The 27,715-nt window shown below is 42.7% G+C and overlaps 1 protein-coding gene and 1 non-coding gene across 6 annotated transcripts in view; both read left to right on the plus strand.

Annotated features, from left to right (window-relative positions):
* COL19A1 (collagen type XIX alpha 1 chain) overlaps window positions 1-27,715 on the plus strand; it is a 319,412-nt gene that overhangs the window by 266,901 nt on the left and 24,796 nt on the right. For all 5 annotated transcript variants that reach the window (XM_010975277.3, XM_031455936.2, XM_031455935.2 and 2 more), the window contains 13 exons: window positions 534-587; window positions 2,895-2,939; window positions 5,015-5,065; window positions 5,150-5,194; window positions 5,639-5,665; window positions 8,789-8,842; window positions 12,899-12,943; window positions 15,950-15,994; window positions 16,098-16,160; window positions 20,586-20,621; window positions 20,758-20,802; window positions 21,522-21,692; window positions 23,342-23,408. In XM_010975277.3, the coding sequence (XP_010973579.3) occupies window positions 534-587; window positions 2,895-2,939; window positions 5,015-5,065; window positions 5,150-5,194; window positions 5,639-5,665; window positions 8,789-8,842; window positions 12,899-12,943; window positions 15,950-15,994; window positions 16,098-16,160; window positions 20,586-20,621; window positions 20,758-20,802; window positions 21,522-21,692; window positions 23,342-23,408 (748 nt within the window). The remainder of the gene's footprint in view (window positions 1-533; window positions 588-2,894; window positions 2,940-5,014; window positions 5,066-5,149; window positions 5,195-5,638; window positions 5,666-8,788; window positions 8,843-12,898; window positions 12,944-15,949; window positions 15,995-16,097; window positions 16,161-20,585; window positions 20,622-20,757; window positions 20,803-21,521; window positions 21,693-23,341; window positions 23,409-27,715) is intronic.
* On the plus strand, window positions 2,405-2,478 carry TRNAG-ACC (transfer RNA glycine (anticodon ACC)). The gene has a single exon. It is a non-coding gene; the product is annotated as a tRNA-Gly (tRNA).

Genomic DNA, 27,715 nt, shown 5'->3' on the forward strand with positions numbered 1-27,715 from the left:
ACAAACCTAGCTCTCCACTACACTAAAATGAAGTGAAGAGAAAAAGTTACGAAAGGAAGCATGAACGTTATAGATAACTCTATTCTCAAAGAAGAATTAAAATTACATTATATTTTCCATTGGTAAAAATGCAGGCCACATAACTCAATAGGCACATTGTTAATTCTTCTATGTGAAGTATTTAAAATGTTGATCACTACCAAAATTATAGATCATTTAGGAAGGCAGAATGATATGGAAATTGCCATTTAAACAGCAAGGCTAACTTCTTAAATGTATTAAAGGGTCCAATTAAGGTCATTAAATGTGGTTGGCCGAGGTGAAAAAAGTGACCACAAATACAAACTTTATCCTTCCAAGGGCTTATCAACAGGAGACAGCTGCTGTATTGGCCTGAAAAAATATAAGCTTGCAGGACTGATTTAATTAGGATCAAATGACCTTCAAAATGTATCCGTTTTAGCAACCAGCTTCCACTACCCTTGGCCATTTAGTTGTGGTTTCTGTAACAAACCTAGTTTTGTGTTTTACAGGGCTTATTGGGAAGAACTGGGCTTCCTGGTCCCATGGGAACAAAGGGTGACAAGGTACAGAGGAAAAGCCTCCCCTCTGGTCCAGATTGGGGCTGGGGCGAGGGGCAAGGTGGGACCATTTACAGAGAGACCCATAAACTCAAACAAAGCCTCAAAGTAGGTGTGACGTCAGGGAACCGCTATTCTGGTAGTGGGCTTGCAAGGACCTAGGTCCAAAAACTGGTCTGAATACAGAAGATACATTTCTAGGGGAAAGGATGCACAGAACATTGATGCGATACAGCCAAAGTCCAGGCTGGAGGCAGGGTCCTAGGCATCCAGCTATGTGGAAAGGCGGGGTGAGCATCTCCTGATGAGATGCAGGAATGTGGTTTGTATTGGGGAGTTCTGCCACAGGTGCCGAGGCTCTGGACAGCACACCAGCTCTCAGGACCAAAATTCCAGTAACTGATGCTCTTACTGAGAAAATCTGAAAGTTCTGTCCTTTGAAGGGCAGAGGGGAAATTCACCAAAGAGCTATAGCACAACTTGTTTCCTGGGCTGTCCCGTTGACCAGACAGATGGGCTGCTGCGGTCAGCAGGGAGGACCAGCAAAAGAGAAGTCTCAGGAGAAAGATCACACGGTTACCCAATTTGGGATCTGAATCTAACCCATGGTGTGATGGAGCCAACAAAAGAGTCACAGAGACTAACTACTCAGATCAGAGATGTCTCAGAACCAAGAGTCCAGACGAGCCACTCAAGTGGCTTCTACCCCAAAGTGACCAAAACGGGACATAATGGTGTTAAACAGGAAAGGAATCCCCCCCCCAGGTTGAAAGGAAACAGTGTGCTTATTCTAGACGGTCTCGGCACATTTTTTTCTGATGGCATCCGTGGGAGCCCGCCCAACCCCACAGCCTGGTCTCTCTGTTCTCTGTGGAAATTACTCAGTCCGCGATTTGCCTTTTGAAGTTAATGGGAATGCCACACTGAGATGAGCTTTGGGGCACAGTTGAGAATGAAAATGTGACTTTTGATTCTGCCGGCGAGGGGAGGGGTGAGTCCTTTCAAAGGGCACATATTTTCCTTGTTTGTTGCCCTCTCACGGTTGTTGAGAACCATGACATAATTTTCTGAAGGACAGATGTTGGCAGTCTTAGATGGTCACCATCAAAGCAGTCAGGGAAAAGATGCAGTATACTCGTTGTCACCCATCCTCAGGCAGACAACATCGCGAGAAAAACATTACAGTTTATTTTTATTGTAAAGGTACAAATAAAAGATTTTTAAAATTCTTTTGTTGCTGAAAAAATGGGAGATTGAAATGAAACCCTTCATCAAAATTTATGAAAATAGACTAAAATCCCTCAAAATTCATGAGCATGGTAGGTAAGAATTCTACTGTCTCTGGATTCTTTTTTTTTTATGATTATTATTAGACGTTTCTTGTCGTTTGCCCCTGGTGTTGAAGGAAATCCCATTTTTCAGGTTTCATCTTGAATTCATTTTTTCACAAGTTTCGTTTTCAGTCTGCTTTGCATATAAACAGAATGTCTGACGCTGTACCCCATTCACTTCTGTTCAGTGGGACATGCCTAATATTAACTTAGAAGTGAAGAAGTTTCTTTTCCTGCAGACACCATGCAAGTTGTGATTTTCCACTTTATTCAAATTCTTGGGGTGGCCCCTCTGGTTCCCAAAAGATGAAGGTGGTGGAGGTGAGGCTAAAAGTGAGGAGTTGACCCAGAGGACCATATCCCTGAGCTGCCCCTGCTTGCAGGAGATCTGCCATGCACCCCAAAATGAGGAGCATTCCCCCATCTGCACCAGAAGTCCAGGACACCCTCACCTGGGCTGTCCAGCTCCATCTACAGATAAGCTTCTGGTGGGGAGGGATACAGCTCAGTGGTACAGCGCATGCTTACCATGCATGAGGTCCTGGGTTCAATTCCCAGTACCTCCATTAAAGTAAAACAAATAAATAAAATAAACGTAATTACCTCTACCCCCCAAAAAAAGACAAAATTTTTTTTAAAAAATTTTTTAACATTAAGGGTTAATTTTATGGTGTGTGAAATTTACCTTAGTTTTAAAAATCTTGAAATAAATAAATAAATGAATGAAAATAAGCTGCACCCGCGGGCTCACACAGTGAGGATCTGAATGCCTGCAGGAAAACACATTTACTTTTACTGTGGTCTAGAAATGTAGTTCCCCAGGTGAAGGGAAAAGTCAAGCTGAATAAGACTGTGCAAGGCTGAAACCAAATGACAAGTCACATCGATTTCAGATGTGACTCTCTGAGAAAGCACAATCTGGTTCATAAACCTGGGGTAGAAATGTCTAAACCATTGATTTTGGGCTGTATGTTCCATGCAGGGCAGCGAGGGACCCCCCGGGAGACCCGGACCACCTGGACCACCTGTGAGTTGCTTCAAGTTTAAAACTTAAATTCACGTGTCTGCTTAAGACTTTTATAACTCAGAGATCAGGCCACATTTAGATATTCTCAAGGATAAAAGTCATCTGAGTTTTATGTATAGATATGAATGATAGCCAGTGTACCTTTGAGGAGCCCTGATTTTTCCCCCATTAGCTCTGCCCAAAGGCACCGTGCTCAGATTTGCATACCGTGGACCTCCGTGTTGTAGACTCAGGAGACCTGGGTGCCCCCTCCCCCAGACTCAACTCTCCACTTCCTGCCATGGGGGACCCTGGGAAAGTCATTTAACTTCAATGAGCTTCATTCACAGAAAACAGAAGGGCTATAAAAAGAGATCCCTTCCAGCAGTGGGAGTTGGAAGAAAAATTGTATTGTGCTATATGTGTTCATTACCATCCGTGATGCCCAAGATGCAAGGAAATTCTGTTTCTATAGAGCAGCTAGTGAATAAAATAGACAAGAGCCATCAAGGTTTTCCTGCTTGGGACTGAGAAGATTTGCACTTGGTCAGAGAGGCTGTGGAGGAGCAGTCTCTCCCCGGAGCAAGTCTGCCCTCATGTGGGGTCTCGGTCGAACAGCATCACAGCTTAGGTCCAACCAAACATTCTTTCCCACCCTGACATGTGGCAAAAGTTTAAGAAGCCAGACTCACCCAGAAGGGGCAGAATTCACCTGTGACTTTCTGGAGACAGCAAAGATTTGTCACGAGTCTGTCGCAGTTACAGCCTGCACATATCCGTGAAGACGTCGGCGCTCTGTTTTTCTAAACCTGTTTTGTTTTTTTTTGTTTTTTTTTTTTTTTTTTGTCTTACCTTCCCCCTTAACAAGGAGACAGGACAGAAAGCATTCGAGGCTCAAATACTAAAACTCACTCCCTCCCCAGTGGACAGAACAGCAAAATATAACACGAGCTCACAAAAGGGACCTATTGTTTACAATAGGCTTGAGAATTCTTCCTCTTCCCTCCCACCCCCTTCTCCAAAACTATTTCTTCTTCAAGACAAATTAAAGGTTGTCTTTTCTGAGAAACCTCCCCAGGAAATTTCAGACAAAAGTATCCTTCCCCCTCCAGGACTAAGCGCACTAAATAGAGCAGATATTCAGCAACTGTCCAGTGAAGGAGTGAAATACTAAATGAATAAATGAGCAGAGTGCTTTTCCCTCCCTCATGAGCCTGTGGAAGATGCATGCAAATTGTCTGCCCTGAGCACTACTGGGTAATACTGTCCAAAACCAGTGCTATGATGGCTCTCCAGTTTTGCAGCTGAAAAGTGGACATCACAAAAAGGAAAATGCAGATTATTGATTCTATGGGAATTGTTAAAAAGAAGGATCAAAGAGCCTAACTAAAATCTTCATACACAGATTTTTTTTTTCCCTGAATGTTAAAATCTATGATTTTTAAAGCCTCTCAAATTAGTCTCTCTTTAAGTGTTAGTTACTCTGGGACTTTCCACTCCCCAGTCAATTTTATCAGGAAGTTGCTGTTCCCTATTATTTTAAAAGAATAGGTTTTTGTAGAAACATCCAGGCAGGGTTGTGAGTAACATGGTCTCCCCCATTTCCCTTAATCTTCTCTTTAATGTGAAGAGACTGCGGGGTAAAAAAATGACCTTTCAGTAGCCAAATTGTTCCCTATTCACATCTTTATCAGCACGACTGCGTTACAGCCTGCAGGTCATCAGGGCTGTAAACCGTTAGTATAAATTGGCAATTCAGGAACTGAATTTTAATGAGCAAATAATATTTTCCTTTGAATGCATTAGTGTCTCATCTGTCAAGCTGGTGCGTTCATCACACCTCCACTGAAAGCACATGTGTACGTGCTCCAAGTGTAGCTAGAGTGCCTTCTCATTTTCTCCTCTACGCTTGCTTTTGAAAAGCCAAAAATGGAAGCATTGTAATTTTTTTACTGATAGTATTCAACTCCATGTCTAAACTAGAGTAGGAAAAATATTATTTTCCTAATACAGTACAATAAATACAGTACAATAAAGGGTGAAGATGCTAACTGTTCACTTAAAAGAATAATTCTGTATCTCGTTTCTTTTCTAAGGGTGTACCATTCAATGAAGGGAATGGAATGAGCAGTTTATATAAAATCCAGGTATTTATTTTTCTGACTATGTAAAATAATTTTCCAGTTACCGATGACTATAAATTCTTCTTACCTTTATTTTTCCTTTTGTAGGGAGGTGTGACTGTTCCCAGTTACCCAGGGCCCCCCGGACCCCCTGTGAGTACAATTATTTATCACCAAGCATCCTTTAGTTAAACAGCCACAATAAAAAAAAGAAAACAAAACCAAAAGATCTCCTAAGTTCACGGAAGAATACATAACAAATATAACCAAATTTTCTACAGGAGGAAAGCAGTGAAACCAATTGTAATAAAACTGGGGAAATGTACACAGTCAAAATAAAGAAAAACAGCCTTCCGCAGGGTGGGGTCACTTTCTGCATTGGAAATCTGAGAATGAAATCAATGTCCAAGCAGTCACGGTCACGGGAGTCCCATCAAGTGATCTTTCTTCACCTTACACTTCAAATCCAAACTGTAACGGAACAAAACTCTCAGATATTTTTATGTATATGAAAGCAAATAGGACCAAAATTCTTCCTGTTCTGTCATTTTGCTGCAATCATTACTTTTTAAATGACTTCCCATATTTTTCTTACAGGGCCCAAAAGGCGATCCCGGTCCAGTGGTACGTATATTCCCATGTTTTGTGTCGTTTAGAAAGTAAGTCTTTATTAGCATTTGAAAGAGGTGCATCAGGAGAACTGCCTGCCTCCTGAGACACTGGTCAGTGAACATGCCAGAGGCAGCAGGCAGGACCCCCAGGAAACACCACCACCTGCTCCTCAGTTCAAGATGCATTCGTTGGTCCTGATGTTGTCACTGCCCTGACTGTCTCCCATCAGTGCATTTTCAGACTCACCCTGAGCTGGAGGCAGATGCTTTGAAAGCTCCTCATCAATAGGACTCTTTCTTCTAAGAGGACTATTTTGATGATTGATTCCATGCTTAGTAGATCATGGAAGAAAAATATTGACTGGAAAGAAATTCCTTAGTATGTCTGCCATCTCCCCCCAACAACAACAAGAAGAAAAAGACAAGGGCTGTTTATTTGCTTGAGTGTCTCAGGCAAGCGTTCTGTAGGAGATGTGGGTCGCAGTTATAATCCTGCACAGAGGAGCCCTGTACCAGGAGGTTAACTCTCAGCTCGAAACAGCCCCTGTCCCCCAGAGGCCCAAAGGGTGATAACTATTCTTGGGCATCCTTCTCAACCACCGGACTTCACTAGAAACTCTGCCCGATTCAGTTAGATTCCCTTTTTCCCTTGGCCAATTTTTCCGTCATGTCCTTTTCAAGCATATGTTCTGTTCTTCATATTTCACATCTATGTCCTAGAACCTTTAACTATTCTTGAAACTCAGATGTACTTGCTACTGAAATAAACTTTCAAACCACTGCCCATTGCCCTGGGAAGCAGTGTCAGACCCTGTCCTTACAGTAGAGTTTGGTAAAACGAGATGAATACATTTTAAACAAGCAAAAAAAAAAAAAAAAAAGTCCTAAAAAGTCATCTTTTCACATCTAAATATATTTTCAAAGGAGATGCATTAAAGTGCTTATTTTTTGTTATTGGGCAATTATATATTAAAAGCCAATGCGTTTTCTCCTGAAAGCATGATTTCAACCAGTTAGCAGCATTTTCTGAAACCCAAGTATGTCACGGAGAAGTTCCTTTTGTTTTGTTACTCGTGCTTTTTTTATCTGCAACTTTTTTTCATGCGTTCACCAACCATATCCTTCATCCTAATTTTCATCTTCCTTCATCTTATTGATAAAAATTTCCTCCTGGTCCTTCCTTCTCATAGTCACACACACCAAACATTCCCTCTGAATCATTTAGGGGCACCTGGGCTTCTCACTGACTTTTCTGGACCATCCAAGATTTTTTTCATTAGTAACTGTTCATTAAGGTGAGAGAGTTTTTTTAAAAGTATTATAATAAAGGATAAGTTATCATTCACTGGGATTGGAAAGTGGGTGGTGACAAAAATGAGAGAGATTTGAGAATTGGAAGACACAAGGCTTCCAATTTTCTTTTTTTTTTTTAGCTGCCACAAAGGAATAAGGAATCAAAGCTAAAGGAAATCTACTGCTTGCTCTTAGAGAAGGGAATCGGTGGGCGAAGCACAAAAACAGAAATGTGAAATCAAAACCTCCAGCTTTATCTTAAATGAAACTCTAAATTATTCTTTTGGGGTCCGTGTCAGCACCACCAGACAACTCATTTCTTACCAGTTGCCCAAAATAGAGAAATACTAGCTTGTACCAGAGGGAGAAGCCAGGAATGGTGGGGTCACCAGTCACAGAGTAGAAAACGAAAAAGTCACATTGGAGATACTGGATGGAGGCAGAGTCTCTCTTCCAGTATCCTTTAAATCCCAGGACACCAGATCTGCACCACGATTTCTAATCTTCTCAGTGAAACTTTAGAGATGAAAATTACCCTTATATAGCTTAATTGAATTGTTAATCTTCTGAGGCGTTCCATTTCATTCCCTTGGTATTCAATGTATAAGTGATTTTCAATTAAATACTTCTTTTTAGCTACTTTCAAACAAATATTGATCGATTGGTTGAGTACCTTCCTCTGCCTTAAGGATAGCTGAGAATATAAACAAAGAGAATCAAAGAGCTCATTTCCCTTGTCAGTAACCCAGGGCCTCTTTTACAGAGCTTTATGCAGAGTAGACACTGAGCATCATTTTTTTTTTTTCTGATGGACAAGTTACATATTAGTAGACATTTAAAGACATTTTTGAAGCATAAAAATATCAGGTCATCTGCTGGCTCCTTAAGTATCCTGTGATCAGGACAATATTGTACATCACGATGGAAGTTAGAGTGTTGGTAATATTTCTGAAGCAAATTAGAATGACGCGTGTAAAAATACAATTACAAAGAATGAGCTTTGGAAGCTACCTTTCCTCTGTGATTATGTTGAAAGCATGCAGTGTCCTAAAAAAAAAAAAGAAAAATTTGCAGTTAACATTAATTCATTAACAAGCAGGGATCAAACAACTACCCTCTTTATCCTTCTTAATTTCAAAGCCCTAACATGTATTGTTGGAAGCTACCAACTTCCTTCACTCCGACCTTTCTAAGTGTGTTTCTTGATGGCCTGCAGGCTCCGGTCAGCCTGGGACCACACACTAGTATATGCAAAAGTATTTTTTTAATGGAAATACTTACCTAGCTCTTCTCAGTGACCCAACAGCTTGAGCAATAACTTTTATATTCATTGGAGACTCTGCTCCTGGGACCATCCTCTGAAGCATTCACAGTTCACGTCCAGCTGCACAGAATACTGAGGAATGATAAATGTGCTTTGAGCACTCCATCTTCAGCCCCTCTGGAAGACTTCAGTCTTGTTTTCTGGTAATCTAGGAGCCTTAGGGACCTCGGAAATTGGCACACTCCATGAAAGTCCAGCCTTTCCTTCTAATTCTGATTGAAATTAGAATTATCACTGACTAGAGGGATTCATCCAGAGCAGGTTCTTAATCAAAATTAAAACAGTTAATTAGAAAATCTACTCGTACTTCTCCAGGGAATAGCTTTATTTTCAAACTATTTTCAGATACTAAATGCAAGAACACAGATGCCGGAAAATAGAGTGCACTATTTACTTGCTACATTACCAAGCAATATTTCAGGGAGTATGTTACAGGCAAAAAATATCTTTGCTTTTGGAGTCAACGCTTGAAAACCCTTTTGATCACTGCATTTGCATTCTTATGTTCATATTTAACAGGGAGAACCTGGTGCGATGGGGTTGCCAGGACTGGAAGGATTTCCAGGCATAAAGGTAAGTACAAGGTTAGAAATGTGTTGTAATGAAACATTCAAAAATGTTTATTAAGGGAAAGGGTAGAGCTCAGTGGTAGAGCCCACGCTTAGCATGCATGAAGTCCTGGGTTCAATCCCCAGTACCTCCATTAAAAATGAATAAATAAACCTAATTACCTCCCCCCTCCAAAAAGAAACCCAAAAATTTAAAAGAAAATGTTTATTAAGAGCCTACAACTGCATCAGGGATTATTTATGTTTGGGGATACAGGAGGGAACGAAATAGACAAAAATCTTTGTCTTCATGGAAATTACGTTCCATGAAGGGAATACAGAAACTAAATGCACAAATAACTACATAATATTGCTGCTAAGTGCTGTGAAAAGAAACAAACGGTAGTTCAGATTCAGGGGATCAGGAGTGTCAAAGGGGAGGGTGGTGGCTTTCAGTCAGGGGTTCTGAAAAAGCAAGAACTGAGCAAAGACTTGAAAAAGGTGGAGGGCAGTTAGCCAACGCCCCCCCCCCCCAAGCCAGAAGGAAGAATGTTCCAGGCAGAATGAGCAGGTTCTGGAGATTTTAATGTAGAGCAAGGTGATGAGAGGTAACTGTAGTATATTGTGTGCTTGAAGTTTGCTGTGTCCTCACCACACACACACAAAATGGTACCCTGTGTGAGGTGAGGGGGAAGTGAATTTGCCTGATTGTGGTGATCATTTCATAATGTTTGTGTATATCAAATAATCAAGTGTACATTTAATGTGTATCCAATGATAATTAATAAAAAAAATTATGTTCAAAAAAAACCCAAATCATCAAGTGCCACACCTTAAATATATACAACTAAAAAAGTGAAAATAAAAGAAGAAGAAGGAGAAACAGCAGGTGTAAATGCCCTGAGACAGGCTTATTCCTGGTACATCCAAGGAGACCTAGGGAGTGAGTGAAGGGGCTGTGGTAGGAGATGACGTTGGAGGAGGATGGAGGTAAGGGGCAGCCCTATTCCATCTCCGGTCCCTCCATTAAATAAATAAATAGATAAACCTAATTACCTTCCCCCAAACAAAAAACAAACAAACAAAAAAAGAGAGGGAGAGAGAGGATCAAGGACTGAGCCCTGAGCCCTCCAACATTAGGAGATCAGGAAGAAAAGGAGGAATGAGCAAGGAAGATGGAGGTGAAGTGACCAGGGAACGAAGAGGAAATGTTAGTGTCCCGAAAATCAAGTGAAGGTCAAGTATTAAGGAGAAAGAGAGATCATCCGTCTCAAATATTGTAGATGGGTCAAGTAGGGTGGTCGAGTATTGACTGTTGGAGTTAGCAATCTAGAATTCATGCATCACCAGAGAAATTGTTACTATTTGTTGGTAGGAGCAATGGCTGGACTTGAATGGGCTTGGGAGAGAATGAGAAAAAGAAGATTCAGAGACAGCAAATACAGTCTATACAAAATTCAAGGAGTTTGGGGACAAAGGAAAGCAAAGAAATGGACCAGTAGCTACTGGAGGAAGTAGAACAAGGTTTGATAAAATGGATTTTAAATAGAAATACCACACTGTTCTCTGCTAAAGGAATGATCTAGTAGAAAGGGGAGAAGGGAGAGTTGCTGGAAAGATATCCTTAAATAGCTAAGAAGGAAGGGGACCTATTGCTTAAATGCAGGGTTTGGCTTCATAGAGAAGCCCGGACAGTTCATCTGTGGTGACAGGTGGGAAAACAGTGCGTAGGGTACAGATGCTGGTATGTGGAAACATGAACTGGTTGGAGTCTCTAGGAGTTCTTTTCTGATTCCTTCAATTTTCTCAAAGATGGAGGGATCAAGGTCATCATCTGAGAGTTCAGTAGGGAGGAGAAGTTGGAAATTTAAGGAGAAGGTCTAAGAGAGAAGGCGAGTCCAGGGACCACGCAGTGTGATGGCTGAGCAGAACCCCCTTGAGGTGCATGGGCATGAACCCAAATAAGACCAGCCGGTGAGATTATGTGTGCTTCCACACCCAGCTACAGACCCTCAGGTAAAGGCACAGGACAGGAGTGGAGTTAAATTTTAACAAGACTCCCTTTTTCTTTTAATTGAAGTACAGGTTCCAGTTTTGACATGTGAGTACCAAAAGCAAGAATGAGGCCAGTAAGCCAACAGCACACACAAGGGAGTGATTATAACATGGAATTTAAACTAGATAAGCGAGGGGGAGGGGCCATCTAGAGAATGAAGGACAATGAAAAATGTGTACCACGGATGGAAGTCTTGGTATCATCAAAAGTTTGGGGGATCCATGGGATTCAAGGGAGTGACAGAGAATAATGGAAGATGGTGGTCCGAGGTTGCAATGCATGAATGGAGGTTATGGAGGGGACGGACTTATTGTTATTGACAAGCTCAGCTGTCACTATGGAAACGAGAGGCCAGATCATTAGATGAGAGTGGTTCAAAGAGCTGTGAGAGAGACGTGATTGTTGGAAGGACCATCTTATCAGAGAGGAGCCCCCTTAAGGTTAATCTTTATTGGTTACGCAAATACTGAATGAAATTGAATGAAAAGCTCCAGTATATTCATTTCAAGGGCAAAACTCCTGTAATTTAAAAGGAGCAGAGCGAAACCAGCAAGGATTACCTGTTTCTCACCCGTTTTTCTATTAGTTCTTTTTTATTCTTTTCTTTTTGATGGCAGCTTTGCTTTATGTATTAAAAATACTACTTCTATCCTATATGGTGGGGACTTTATCCTAGTTGGTCCTTGCCTTTCATTTTTGTGTTTAGTCTTATTGCATATGTAAATACAACTTTTATGTAGTCAAATCTAAAACTATTTTCCTTTTTGATTTCTTGTTTGGCTCTTATGCACTAAATGACTTTCATTTTCATGCTCAACCAAAATCAGATCATCTGACTTGTGTTTCCTCCTAGTTCTTATTAATTCGTATTATTTTATTTTTATATAATCTATGTGGAATTTATATAGAGTTTAATGTAAAGAGGAGTCAAACTCTTTTCAAAGAAATTATTCAATTATTAGCACTATTTGTTGAATAATACAGCTCTTTCTTTACTAAAATCCTGTTATAATTGCTGGCCTGTGTTGGAGGTTTCTGTTATATTGCATTGATATACTGCTTAATTTTAGGCCAATATTCCATTTTTTCAAATATTGTAACTTTATTGTATGTTGAAATACTGTATTGCTAACTATTATTCCTCTTTTATTTTTTTCCTTTTACCTTCAAATATATTTATTATCCTGGGTGAATTTTAATATCATTTGATCAAGCTGCAATTTGTAAAAATCGCATTAAATTTATAAATTAGTTTGGGTAGCAGTGACACCTTTACGACATGGTCTTACCCTCCAAGAACAAAACATCTCTCTCCATTTAATCAAGTCTTCTTTTACGTCCCTGAGTGAACTTACGAAGTTTTTTAATGTAGGTTCTGCTCAACCAAAATTGCCATTTTATTAGCCCATATATAATCATAAGTATTTTTCGCCTTGTCAGCTTTATCTAAAATACCACATTGCCTTTGGAAAAAAAGAGGTGAGTCACTCTCCTGGTCAGAGCAGTTCCAGGGATCTTCTTATTGGCCTAATGAGGAGAAACCACAAATTCTCTCATTCTAAATACATTTATTCTAACCCTCCATGCAATGAGGCAAGTATAGGGACCGCTGTTTAGGAGACATTCCTTGTGCTACCTCTTTTAAGAATTGGTAATGAATTGCTTTTGAATATATGGAATAAAAATACTGACTCAAAAATATTGACTCACTTTTACCTGTAGGGGTGTGTGGGTTCTATCTTTTAAAAATAAGTCGCAGAAATGATGACGTGAATGCTTGTTTACATTAAGGCTGTTATTTGCTTTGGTTTATGAAAAAGGAGAGAGAAAGCTTCAGTCGGTTCCACCGGCTGCGATACTCATTTTGTTATTTTCTCCCCTGTGCTCGAGCCCCATACCACCTGCTATTGATCACACTTATAGGCTCCAAACAAAAGCTTTACCAAATCCAGATTGTCCTTTGAGCATGACTTTGTATCGGTGGAGATCTGACAGATATCATTATAAGTGGTGCATCTCTTCCAGGGAGACCGAGGCCCAGCAGGTCCCCCAGGGATGGCCGGGATATCGGTGAGTCCACATCATCTCGTACTGTTTTCTAGGTACCATCAGCAGGGCTGGACGTACACGGTGACTCCTGGAGCCTCCAGTTAAAAACGACCGTCTGTCCCCCTCCCACCTTGAGAATGCTCCTTTATTTTCATCTTTTTTAAAGTTCTACCTTTCTTTTTTTCTTCCCAACTCACTTTCCTATGGGTACAGGGAGCCTCGTCATCTGTGACGATACATGAACATAGCACAGCTCTGAGAAGCGTGTTTCACTTCTCTCTTCTTGTCCTATTTCAAGTTTTCTCGAGCCTCCAAAGTTCCCATCCTCAGGCGCGTGCTGCCGGTGCTTCGTATTCAGCTGCAGCCTGCCTGATTTTCCCTCAGCCTGGTGTTATTAACAGAGCTTTATCGCTGCTAATATTTCCTCGTAAACTAGCCCGTCCTTCCTCTTCATCATTTTTGTTGCTCTCTGGTGTCAAATGTTTTCAGCTCATCAAGGTCTTTTCAGAGGAATAGGAAGTGATCCAGGAAAGGTTAAAATCATTTCTCTGAGCCCTGGAGACTACTCTAATCTTCATTCACGATGCTCTAATTAAAATTTTGTGGTCATGCTTTATGAATAAGAGCCCATTTTTATTCTCGTGCTAGGTGCCCCCCCCCCAGGGTGGGCCAGGGTAGGAAAGTCAGTGGAAACCAGGTGCTGGAATCACAGGAACCTGAGGAAGATAGGAAAGGGCCCCACCATCTCCACCGACCACCAGCCATTGACCTCCACTGACACCACCCAGAGCCTGGGACCACCACCCACCAAACCCTCAGCCCTCAAAGGGCCAGTAGCCACTCTGCTTCCTTCTACTTAGTTGCTAAATCTAATAGCAAAAAGTAAAAATCCATCCACACTCTATAGAAAATCATCCTGTTTAGGTGATAACATCCCCTTCATTTGCTGTTTTAGGTCAAGTTCAATATTAGTTTGACTGCAAAAGTAACATGAAAATATTTGCTTTAGGGAGCACTGCAGAATCTTTTACACAAGAAAGGATTCTTCTTGAAATCCAGCTCACACTTAAACCCTTCCACCCCACCCTCCGTCACTACCATTCCTAGCAACCTATTTGCAACTCTATTTGTAGAATTGCCCTGAGTCCCCTTACAACCTGCCTCCCTTAGAGTCACACCCTGTTTTTGTTTCCACACAGTATAATGAAGCTAAATGCCCTCGCTGTATCCCCCAGGTGTGATTATCAATTACTTCCAACTGTCACCCTAAATTAAGTCTACCTTCAAAAAAAAAGAATACTAGCCACCGTTGACAGTATTTAAAAGATAAGTGACCAGCTCAAAAGGCAATCTACAGGAAGAATTCCAAGGATATTTTTGAAGGAGGCAGCATGATGGAAATAAGGCCAGCTTGCCACTTGTTTGGACGTCTGAGATCAAATACATTTACCCGAACTGCAGTTTTCATATCTCTTCATTAAGGAGATTAACTGACAATTACAGAAGTAGGGAAGCAGTGAAAAAAAAATGCACACTGCGAGTATACAACTGGGTAGTTAAAACTACAACTTTATTTTTTATAACTGGACCTTACTGTGGCTCAGAAAATGAAATAATTCAAAGATTCTGGAAGGAGTACTGATGGTTACACAACAGTTAGTGTACTTAAGGCCACTGAATTGTACTCGTAGAAATGGTTAAAATGGTAGTCTTGTGTCATGTATCTTTTACTACAATAAAAGAAGAATTTTATGGGGATGCTCTGGTTGAAGGAGAGATGTGCTCACCTATTCAGCAGATCGCAGGCCTCTGCTGAGACCCAAGGGGCCCAGTCTTGCTCTTCCTGGAACAGACCAGGCCTTCCTAGTCTGCTCGGGCCCGTCCAGGGACTTCAGGGCCCTTCCTCCCATCCCCCAGCTCCCAGGACAACGCACAGACACAAAGGGGAGCAGCTACACGTGCCCGTTGAGGGTGTGGCTCGGGGCAGTGTGCTCTCCCCAGGTCCCCTGAGTTCCCTGCTGGCACTACCAGCCTTTGGGATTACTGCTGCCTGCTAACAACCCCACAGTCGCTTTGTCTCAGATCTCGGGGTCCCAAGCACTCTGCACCCCTGAGTCTGCACCCAGACCCTCTGGGACACTGGCTTTGTCAGCTTTAACCCTCCCCCATCTCAGGTCCCTGGGATTTCAGGAGCTCCTGCTGCACACATAGGCATCCCTGAGGAGACGGGGATGCCATCTCAGGCCTCGTGCCTGCCTCCCTTCACCCCCCAAGCCTGAGCCCACCTGCCAGCTCCCAACATTCTAAACAGCAGGTGGGGGAAAAGGTCCTTCCTCTTGATCCCCTTCCAACCTATTGGGATTTCTGTGGTCTCAGCCCCACACATACATCCCCAACCACACAAAGCTCAAAGGACAGGAGGTGTCTCCTTCTCAAAGATGCTGTCCTTGAGCCTGGTCCCCACTGCCCATCTCTGCTGGACCATCTTCTTCTCTTGTCCCCCTCCATGGTCTCTACGCCACCTGCCCTCTGTCACTGGTCCTCCAGGCCATGGTGTGCTAGAACAAACCAACCTTGTCCTCTCCTTTTCAACAAAACATGGCTTTTCAAATCAAACATGCCTTTTCTTTTTAAATCTTACTATGAACTTAAAAACCTCCCTGTGAAACTCAAAGTCTAGGAAAGACCTCTTTGGTCCTCCGTGCCCTCCTTCCCCCTAAAGTAAAGAAGACCCACCAAACAGGCACAAGGGGAATTTCCAGACACGAGGATAAGTGAGTTTAATGTTTTCAAATTAGTGTCACCCTCCCTGCCATACACCCACATGTGCACTGAGAGGCTGCACATTGGCCTGTACCTCAGAGGCCGCAGAGCGGAGCGTGGGACCCCCAGACCACGTCGGGTAGGAATGCCGTGTTAGTGTACGGTCACACCTGCCGCACAAGAAACTCACAGGTGGGGGAGGGAAGCGCGGGGCATTGTTCAGTAATTTGATTCCTAGTATTTCTCCTTGATTTGATTTCCCAGGGAAAACCTGGAGCCCCAGGGCCTCCAGGAATTCCAGGAGAACCGGTGAGTCATCCTTTCTTTACTTAACGATTGTACTTGTGTTGCACTGCTTGCCATTTTAAAGCTTTTCTTGGCTGCTAATGTTTGTCTGTGGACCTACCTGCAGGGGGAAAGAGGGCCTGTTGGAGACGTAGGTTTCCCTGGACCCGAAGGACCCGAAGGAAAGCCCGTAAGTCCTTTTCAGTCCTTAAAATTTGCCAGTTTAAGGAAAGTTCTAAGCATTGGCCACTTTACCGATCTCTGAAAATCTGAGGTTTGAGTGCGGAGTTTTCAATGAAGTAAGGGCAGGTTCTGCAAATGGCTTTTGGTGGAGGCGGGGGGGGGGGGAGGGTGTGGCTCCTACCGAGTGTCTCAGCTCCCTGTGAGCATCTCTGTGTCTGGAACCACAGTGAGAACAGTGAGGTCGTTTAAGTGTCAGGAAATTGGACTCATTATTTCCTTGGTCTGATGTTCTCCATGGAGTTAGAAAAGAAAGTGGCCTGTCATGTCCTGAAATATGGAGACTCACAGATAAAACACCTGTATTCAGCTAAGGACTCAAGTAGAAGCTATTTTCTCAGATTCCCTCCTTTATCTATGGGCCTCGTTCTTACACTTTCATGAATCACTGCTGCCAGATACATCATCCCGTCCTGTCCTAGAAGCGCTCTTGGCTACTGAGATGGAATCTTGATGCAACATACAGCAATGGTTCCTACTAAATCAGTTCCATTCAATGTATATTCATTCATCTCTTCCCTGCTGTTTGCTAAGGATGTGCTGGGCCCTGAGAGATGACATATAAAGAGGAATAAGACATACCCCACTCTCTGGTGTACCCTTCATAGTGGGTGCTGCTCCCTTTGCTTGTTTCTCTGTGGTGATGTGTGTGGGAAGGGGGTACCTCTGGGAGAAGGGGGTGCTGAAGCAGTGCAGAGTTCAGGAGCTGCGCAGTTATCTGTGAAACCTCAAGGGCGTTGCCTCCCCTGGCCACCATCTTCCCAGAAAAGGCAACATGAAAATACAGGAAACGTAAGCCATTTCGAGTCAGGAAGATCTGGGTTTGAGCTATAACTCAAAGGGTTTGTGAGTCACTTAAGTAACGTGACGTATGGTGAGATGTCTGGTGCCTGTCCTAGAAGATGCCCATCAGTGTTAGTTTCATCCCCTGCCTCCTCCTTTCCCCTCTTTTACCAACCCCCTATTCCCAACCCCTGTCAGCCACTCCTAAATGCTTGCCATCAGGGTCCCAGGGAATTATGCAAAAGGCAACTTGTTCATTCAACAAATATTTCTTGAGCACCTAGTCCATTCTAGGCGCTGCTCTGGGTGCCTACAACTCATCGGATTTACATTCTAGTATTGGGACACAGGTAGCGGACAAATAAATACACACACAATTTCAGGTGGAAGACGAACTAAGCAGAGTGCAGCCCTAGCGTGGCATTTAACAGGACAGTCAGAAAGGCCTGCCATTTGGGCAAAACCTGCATGACCAGGGAGATCAAGCCATGGGCGGAGGCAGGGCTGGGGGGACACTGTTTCAGGAAAAAGGAATGGCTAGGGGAGCCCAAGGTGTCCAAGGAAGAGCAGAAGCCATGAAGTCCAGAGTGAGCTAAGCTAAAGGAGGGCGGGGAAGATAAGGAGAGGCAGGTGGGCAGTGGCCAGACCACGAGGAACTCCTAAGCCAGGAATAGAGTTTGGGTTGCATTTGAAGAATGGTGGAGACCCATTGGAGCAGCGGGGAAGGAAATGGTTGAACTGCATTTTTTTTTTTTTTGAGTATGGTCAGTTTGCAATGTTGTGTTAATTTCTGGGGCACAACATAGTGATTCAGTTATATATATAAATAAATAAATATATATATATTCCTTTCCATATTCTTTTTCATTACAGGTTATTGCAAGATATTGAATATGATTCCCTGTGCTATGCAGTAGGACTTTGTTGTCATCTGTTTTGTATACAGTAGTGTGTATCTGCAAATCCCAAACTCTAATTAGGCTGCATTTTAAAGGGCCCCTCTGACTGCTGTGTGGACAGCTGACTGTAGGGAGTGGATTGGAAGCAAGCAGGGGGGAGCACTGCCCTAATCCCCGTGAGACGTCCTGACAGTGGGAGCGGGGAGTTGTGAGGAGGAGGGGATTTAGGATGTGCATCGAAGGGAGTGCCAACCAGACTTCCTGATGGCCCAGATGTGGAGTCGGAGGAGGAGACAGATCAAAACAGGGGTGTAGGGTCAGAGCCACTGTCAGGGCGGTGTGTTGGGTGAGATGGGGAGGTTTGGGAGAAAAAAACAAGAGTTTTCTGTATTAAAATGTTCATACTGACGCACTGCTAGGCATCCAAGTGGAATGCTAAGTAAGCAGTGGATACATGCATTGGGAATCCATGGGGAGGCCAGGACGGGAGACACCGATTTGGGTGTTTCAACCTGCGCCCGGACGAAATGGAGTCACCGCGAGCTGGGAAGAGAAAAGTGCACTTGAACTGTCAGGAGAGGATCCGGCCAGGCTAAGACGGTGTAGGTGAAGAAAATCTGGCAAAAGAGGTTTCCTGGGTGTCGAGGGAGCTACGTGTGTTTTTAAGAGAGGAGAGATCTACATACAGATAAGTCGCAGGGGAGCTGACAGTTGTCCGCTGGCTTTGGGAATGCGGAGGTCATCAGTGGGAGAGATCACAGCATGCCAGCATCTTGATGGGAATGATCCAGTGGACAGGGGATGTTCTGAAGATACGAGAGTGGACGTTGAGTAAGGAGAGAAGACCGACAAGGCCCTAACAAGGAACAGGGCAGAGCATCCTTCTTCACAGGAAGGAGGGGCGGGGCAGGCGTCGGAGTACAAACCCACACGGGTGGGTGGACCTGGTGGAGGAGTTTGTCATCTCCTGTTATTTTCTCAGTGAAAGAAGTGAAGTCATTTGTTGACCATGAGGAGCAGGGTGGTGATGCTGGAGGTCTGACAAGACAGGAAAATATGTGAAAGAGTACTTTTGAAAAGAAGGAGTCAGATCAGGAAATGTGGAAGGGTGGCCCAGTGATGCAGAAGGGCTGCCTGCGAGATGCTCTTATACATGTAGATGAGAACAGGTGAGCAAGGGTACCTGTTCCTCAGCCAGTCAGCTGCTCCGATGCAGGTGGACAGTGGACAGGACATTGGTTACACCTGCTGGGTTAGAAAGGAGCATAGGGTTCTCCCAGATAAGTGAGATGAGGGGGAGAAAGGTAAATGCATTTAGGCTTTTCTAAAAATTTCTGAAAGCAGGGCCCCTTTCCCATCCCACTGCCATGGAAAGCAAGTTAGTAACACCTTCATGGAGAAAAGAGAACACACATGATAGTCTTTGACGATTGACAAGGGACAAAAAAAATTGTAGGTTTATTTATTTTCTTATACTACTACCAAAAACACGAATTACATTTTTACACTGGATTTATCCTCTTTTATTTAAGTGACGTAGTTGTTTCTTTCACATACTCCCCTTAACCAGCTTGATCTCTTTGCGTGTGTTTCTGGATGTCATAGACCCTTGGAACCCGACACTTCAGGCAACACAATCTGAGTTAGAGTGCTGTAGATAATTCCAAGGATGTCCCCGGGAGTGTGGGGGTCTGGGGTTGGGCTCTCAGCTGCGACAGGTGTCAGTGTCATTGGGAGCTGTGACCACATGCACTTGTCCGCAGTTCCAGCCTTGCTGACTCCGCTCCAGCACAGTAAATGTCTTCTGGGCTTCTCAGAGAAGCGGGTCCTCCCAGTTGCCTGCTGGCTAAGAAACCATCGTCCCCACCTTGAGCTCCTTCTTCAGATCCTATCTCAGAAACACACCTGCTGTTGGGCTCTCGGTATTTGACTGGACCCCAGCCTTCTCCCATCTCCCCGCCACTGGCTTTCCCAGGCTTATAGATCTGCAAGCAGAGCTGGACTTTATCCCCACCTTCAGAACTGCCTCAGAAAGTTCTGGAAACTTCCAGTTTACTCATTAAAAAGCCACTATTTAATACTCTCAGAAAACATGATTACAGATTTCTCACTGTCCTTTCATGCTTGCCAACTGAGAAACAACAATCGTGCTCTGGCTGATGGTTTATTTCATTGTAGGGTCAGGTTCTGACCTTGCTATGAAATTTCTCAAGAAGCAGCAGAGACCACTTACTGAGAATGACTCTCTTTGGTAGAAAAACTGTTAGAAGGGAGAAGGAAATGCCAGAGACGGGCCACCCAGCACCAGGGGGAGCCGCCCTGTTGCTCAGAATGTACCTAATGGAATAAGCAGGGGAAATAACCCTGTTGACTATTTACAGTAAGCTGGGCATTTTCTATTATTTCACCAAATCCTCCATTTTAAGGCCATTATTTTATCCTCACTTTGTAAGTTAAGGAGCTGACGCTATTAAGGTTAAGTCAATTGCCTGAAGGAAATGGAACTTGTCAGTGACAGAATCAGAATTTAAACTCAGGGCTGAGTCTGTCTGTTTTGTTTTCCATTTCACTGCTCTGCCTCACCAACATCTCAGTGGGAATATGATAAAGTCCTTGAAACTTTACCCTTGTGCTGTGTTTAGCTATGTCTGGTAACATCGAATCTGAAACATTGATCATGTTTTGTCTTACAGGGAATAAATGGAAAAGATGGATTACCAGGTGCACAGGTATGGAAAACACCATTGAACATTAGTGTCCTAATGCAAAACTGCACCCCAGATTACCTGCCAGAATTCCTGATCAAGCAGATTGATGAGAAATCTTGGTAAGCAGTGATTTTTAGTGCTGATCTGTGTTTTCCAGGGCATCATGGGTAAACCTGGAGAGAGAGGCCCCAAAGGAGAACGGGTATGTATATTACTATTGTGCGTGTTACATTTTTTGATTTTTTATTGACATACAGTCGGTTTACAATGTGTCAATTTCTGGTGTATTTCATATATATTTCAGTCATACATATACATACATATACTTCTTTTCATATTCTTTTTCATTATAGGTTACTACAAGATATTGAATATAGTTCCCTGTGCTCTACAGTATAAACTTGTTGTTTATCTGTTTTATATACAGTAGTTAGTATCTGCAAATCTTGAACTCCCAGTTTATCCCTTCCCCCCCTCTTCCCCTCCCCAGTAACCATCAGTTTGTTTTCTGTGTCTGTGAGTCTGTTTCTGTTTTGTAAATAAGTTCTTTTGTGCCATTTTTTTAGATTCCACATATACGTGATATCACATGATATTTTCCTTTCTCTCTCTGACTTATTTCACTTAGTATGGTGATCTCCAGGTCCATCCATGGTGCTGCACATGGCATTTGTTCATTCTTTTTTGTGGCTGAGTAGTATATATGTGCACCACAACTTCTTTATCCAGTCATCTGTTGATGGACATTTCATTTGCTTCCATCTGTGGGTCATTGTAAACGGTACTGCTGTGTGTTCTCCAGGGGCAGTCTACCCAGGCAATAGAAATAAAAGCAAAAAGAAACAAATGGGACCTAATTAAACTTACAAGCTTTTGCACAGCAGAGATCCTTCTTTATTATTATTTTTTTTTCCTTAACAGGGTGATCAGGGAATTCCAGGAGACAGAGGCCCACAAGGTGAACGAGGGAAGCCAGGCCTTCAAGGCATGAAGGGGACCATAGGTCCTGTGGGGCCCCCAGGAAACAAGGGCTCCGTGGGACCCCCCGGGCACCAAGGCCCTCCGGGCCACCCAGGCCTGCCCGGCTCTCCGGTAAGTGGTACCGAGAGCTCCAGGACCTCCTGGCTGGGATTGACCATGTGTCCCTCTTCAATGAAAGCAGTCGTAAACCTTTCAAAATAAATAAAATGAACCTAAACTGGTCTCCACAAGGGCAGCAAGTTATACCCAGCATCCTCTGCTAAGTGTCACTAAACGTTCCCTCATTAGACCCTCGCAACGACTCTGGGACGATCCCACGCTTACAAACGCAGAAACGAGGGTTGTCCTGCCCATGGTCACTGTTATTTAGTGGGGTTGATGCAGGTCTGACCGACCCCAAAGCCATGCTCTTAAATACTCTCTATAATGTCTTCTTACAAGACACAGAAAACACGTGTTTCTATTTCATGTTCAAACTCCATCCTGGTGAATATCAGAACAACACATCTGCCCTGAGTGGTGCTTTGAAGTGGAAACTGGGTCGACAGAGAGTGGTTACGGAAGCCCATGTGTTTATGACTAGAGATGGGGCCGAATTGGGCATTCTCACAGTAGTCTTTATTTTTACCCACCCTTCTACGCGCACCTTGAATAACGTCTGTGTACTGAACTCTCAGTGCTGCGTCAGTAACTGGTATCAGATGCGTTAATTCACTTGTCTCATACACAGTGAAAACAAAATACTGAAATAGGGCATCCTTTTTTTTTTTTTTTTTTTTTTGATGGAGGGACTGGGGATTGAACCCAGTACCTCATGAATTCTAAGCATGGCACTCTACCACTGAGCTCTATCCTCCCCCCAAAGTAGGACATTCTTGGAACTATTCTGTTCCACACAAGTCATCACTTCAAGAGCCCATCAGATTGTCTTTAATGCCACACAATATACTCTCAAATAGTAATCACCAAATACAAAGGAACAAAATACTTTGAGATCCTAACCATTGTGAAAAATAATAGCTCCCTTTTTAAAATATCAGGTACTATAGTAAAACATTACTATAGTAAATACTAGATCCTTTGTCAAATTCATGTCAATTTACTTGTCAAGGGAGTAAAAATTCAACTGACATCATTTGTCTACTTCCCGTTACCAGATCCCATAACATTTTCTATTAAGTGAAAAAAAAATGCTTAATACAAATATGCCTGCCATGTGTAAATTACAAAATAAACTTGACTATGAGATGAAATTTACCACATTTTATCCATGAATAAAACATTTTAAAGAATAATTCAGCGTACCTGGAGTCCTCTTCCAGGTTTTCTTCCTTTAAAGATACACAGTAAAGTCAGTGATACTGACTTCACCAGTGTCCAGGGATTAGACAGAAGTTAAAATGTGTCGGGAGTGACACCATCATAACACTGGTTTAAATTCTGTAACTTCAGATAATGAAGTAGTGGAAAGTGTCTTTCCTAATTGTATGAAATCATGTCCGTCCGTTTAGTAGGAAACACGGTCATACGCTGGTTGTGGTCTCAGCCCACAGCTTTCAAAGTCATTATGCGCTTCTTCCCAGCGTTGGATCAAAACAAAAGATATTTATTGTCTCGTAGAGCCATTTGCCAAAAGTATTTTGCTTGATCAGTGGATCTCAACAGGTTTTGAGTAGACACACCAACCCAATATTTCTGTTCTGTATTCTCATGCTAGGTACTATATTAACAGACTTTTTTTTTTTTTCCTTTTTCTTTAGGCTGATGTGGTTTCATTTGAAGAAATAAAGAAGTACATTAATCAAGAGGTTCTGAGGATTTTTGAAGGTTAGATTTGCTTAATAAACATTTCTAAATTTTCCACTGGTTCCTCCCTCCCACCCGCTGTAGAGAATAGAATTCCTCCTGCAACATCTCAAAAAGTAGTTGGACAACAGTCACCTTAGGAGGTGACCAGTGCTGTGATGCAGCAGCTCTGGTCAAAACTGCTTCCTCAAACTCAGTTAAACGTGCCTCCCTGTAACTGCGTCTCCTCATTCGGGAGCCTGGAGACCTCAGGGAGCATCTGCATCTTTATTTTTTCTTAAATTCAGACATTTCTCTTTTTTCCCCATTTTTTTAAATTGAAGTTTAGTTGCTTTACAATGTTGTATTAGTTTCAGGTGTACAGCATAGTGATTCAGTTATATGTATATATTCTTTTTCAGGTAAAGAATATATTTGTCTTAAAATCCACTCTACATTTCTTCCTCTATTACGTGATTTTGCCAAATGATTTGCTAAAATCAAGATCATGCCCTTCAACCATGAGCAAATAAAGTGAGAATCATTTGCCTTCAGACAATAAACCCACAGCAACTCATGCTTCCTGCTTCCTTGGCAAAGCATCCTTTCTTTGCTGAACTAAAAACACATGGTTGAATTTTGCAAGGAATTTGATTACAAGTTCCTCAAGTTCATCTTAAGCCTTTCTACTGCTAATACGGAGTTAGCTACTCTCCAGGAAGCCCTGATTATTTTAAACAATAATTAGTATTAGAGACCAAAATCTCAGTGCTTAAGAGCCCATTACCTTACTTCACATGAGCACTGGAGATAGAGCAGCACAGGGACTTTTAACTGCTTCAGTGACAACATAGAAAAAAAACATTTTTCCAATGGTTATGAATTCATGCTGTTCATTTCACTCCACCTTGACCTCTAATAAGTATCTTTACCTTGCTCTGACATGGTAGTGTATTAATGCAGTCATCCAGTCTTTCTTTTTGAGCTACCGGTTTTCTCTTTGTCATTTTAATGTTGCCCTTACATTTAAGTCTCCTTTTCTTTCTATTTTTTTTTTTTTTTGACTCTTGAATCAAGCATCACGAAGTTGGCTCTAAATGTTTGCAATCCAAACATTCCCCTCAACAAGCATCCCTTGAGCATCAGCAGTCTTAAAAAGAAAGGCATCGTAAGCTCTCAGGGAAACACGGAAATATATAGATGCAGAGGCAGGACTGGCTAATTTGCAGGACTCAGTGCAAAATGAAAATGGAAGTGCCCTGGTTCAAAAATTATTAGGAATTATAAGACAGGCGCAACAGAACATCAGACCGAGCACTGGGCCCTTCTGAGCCTGGGGGCTCCATGACTGCACAGGCGGGGTGTCTGTGAAGCCAGCCCCCAGGCACAGGAGCCTGGACACCTCAGGGAGCATCTGCATCCTTATTTTTTGTTAAATTCAGACATTTCTCTTTTTTCCCCATTTTTTAAATTGAAGTTTAGTTGATTTACAATGTTGTATTAGTTTTGGGTGTACAGCACATGATTTAGTTATACATATATATTCTTTTTCATTATAGGCCATTATAAGGTATTGAACCGAGTTCCCTGTGCTACACAGTAGGACCTTGGTGTTTATCTGTTCTATACATAGTACTTTGTATCTGCCAGCCCCACACTGGGGTTTGGGATTAGCATCTGCGTCTTTAGTAGCCCACAACTGTGAAAAGGGAAATCCAGCAAATTCATGTTTCTGGATTGCAATCTAAAATTCTCCTTTACTCTTCAGCTCTTTTTTTGAAAAAATGGAGGTACAGGAGATCGAACCCAGGACCTCATGTGTACTGGGCACGCACTCTACCACCGAGCTACACCCACCTCTTCAGACAAATTTAACGTTGAACTTCAATTTCTTACAAGAATTTAGATAACATATAGTAAATAGTTCAGTAGTTAATTAGTCTAACTTTTTAAAGGCTGGTTAATAAGGTCAGAAAATATACTCAAGCACTCTCAGAAAAATATGACGTGTGGAGATGTGGGAGGTATTTGTGTTCCAAGTCCAGTGGACACTGGATGAAGGTGGGGACCCTGAGGGCCTGTGATGGAAGAGACAGGCCACCTCTGCCTGAGGAGGCTCCGTGCCGCCCAGCCCAGGCCACTCCGAGGTGACTCCTGAGGAGGGAGGGCAGGGGGGGTGGGCTGCTCGCCATCTGTGAGTGGTCAGTATCTTCAGAAGCTAACAGATGTCTTGGCTTCAAGACATGGTTCTAAAGGGGCCCCAAAGGAAATTTTTTCCTGAGACTTCCAGACTCCGAGACTCCAGCTGTAATACCCCCTCTTTTTATCTCTGTTGCCACAAGTATAGAAAACTCTTCTTTTCAACAAAATTATACCTGGAACCAAGAATTTAGTTCTTTTTTTTTTTCAATAGAGGTATTGGGGATTGAACCCAGCACCTCGTGTGTGCCCAGCAGGCGCACTACCACTGAGCTATACCCACCAGTCCCCGCAAGAACTTAGTTCCTTAGCACTTGAATTTGCCCCAAAATTATTTCAATTCAGTCCATTTAATCTTCCACTTCAAAGTCACCTTTTCCATGGCTTCTAAACACCATTTATAAAAGAGAAAAAAGAAATCCTCCATTTTCACAAATCATAGCGCTCCAAGGTCGCAGACTGCCTTTTCAGAAAGCTTTAAAAGCAAAGATTAATTTTCACATGTTAAAACAGTTACCAGTAAGTGCTACAGTTAAGCAGCATCCATCTACCCCTCTCTTGCTTAGCCATTTCACGAGAGAGCTTCACAGCCAGTCCTCATCTCTACTCCACTCAGCCCCGCACGTCTACAGCCTCGGCAGATTGTCTCCCTGTTCAGCAAGCCAGGGACTGTCAGTGGGGCTCAGAGGTGGGGGGTCCTGCTCCCCCACATCATCATTCCAGATATCCAGACAGTAGTAAAACCCTAGACCAGGACCTAAACCTCAGGCTCTCCTCGTGGAGTTTCCCAGCTCCCTTTGAGGTGACTCCAACCCCCACAGATCTCACATTTTGGACTGTCCCCCAGGCCACCAAGCCTTCTTTCAACATTCTGATGCCCCATCCCAAACCCAACCATGGTGGAAGCAGGTGGTTCTCCACCAATCCCAACTCTAGGTTTCCGGTTTCATCACAATGCACAGACCCTCAATTTAAAATTAGGTTAAATTCCTGATTGGATTGGCCAGGAGGGCAGATCCTTTTGCACACAAGGTGGCCACACAGAGAAGGGACGGATGTTATGTGTCCAAGCTTAGCTTCCTTTCATTTTATGAGGGCTTTGCAGCTGTCAGGGACGCTGCCCATACGAATGAGACTCTTGCCAGATCTGAGAAGCTTAATTCTCGCTCTGACGCCACCCTATTGTATTTGGGGATTTACATCACCCTGCAGGAAGAATTCACCAACCTAGGCAGGTATGTGGACAAACATCTGGCTCTCTTGGCTCTTAAGACAAACTTGAAAGCAACAAAGTCACACCTGCCACTGTGGAAAGAAAGGAAGGTTAGACCTGTGTCCCCGGACAATGTTTCTGCCTCCAGATTTCCAGTGTCCAGGAAAGCCCCTTTCCCTAGGCTTCCTCCATTTTTCATTCATCATTTCATCCACAAATATGTGAATGTGTATGAATATGTATTATCCTGTTCACTTTTTCTTTTTATGTGTTTACATTTTATTTTTAAACTTCCAGACTATAAAATTGACTTTTTCCCTTTCATGTCCGTTTCTATGAATGTTAACACATGCATATGTTTGTACAACAATGGCCACATCAGGGTATAGAACAGTCCTATGCATCACTGAGGGAAACTCCCCCGACTCTATTTCACAGTCTCGTCTCCCCATCCCCACTCCTGGGCAGCCACTGATCTGTTCTCTGTCACCGTCGTTTTGTCTTTTTGAGAATGTCACCTGCATGAAATCAGATGGAGTGTAACCTTTCGAGGATGAATTTCATGCAGCATGATGCTTTGTTTTTACTGAAGTCTAGTCAGTTTACAGTGTTGTGTCAATTTCTGGTGTACACCAGCATCATATTTCAGTCATACATATACATGCATATATCCCTTTCCATATTCTTTTTCATTATGCGTATAGAAGATAGTGAATATAGTTCCTTGTGCTATACAGTAGAAACTTGTTGTTTATCCTGTCCTCTTGTTTCAAGACTGCAACATCTCCTCCTGCAGATATTAATTTATATATGCATTTGTATATACATATTTGCACACACATCATCTTATAGATACATATAATTGGAGATATAGTCTTAAAAAATATTTTCCACATTATAGAAATCAAGAAATCATCTCTGTTTCTTCCAGGCTGCT

The sequence above is a fragment of the Camelus dromedarius genome, chromosome 6 (assembly GCF_036321535.1).
Source record: "Camelus dromedarius isolate mCamDro1 chromosome 6, mCamDro1.pat, whole genome shotgun sequence".
NCBI lineage: Eukaryota > Metazoa > Chordata > Mammalia > Artiodactyla > Camelidae > Camelus > Camelus dromedarius.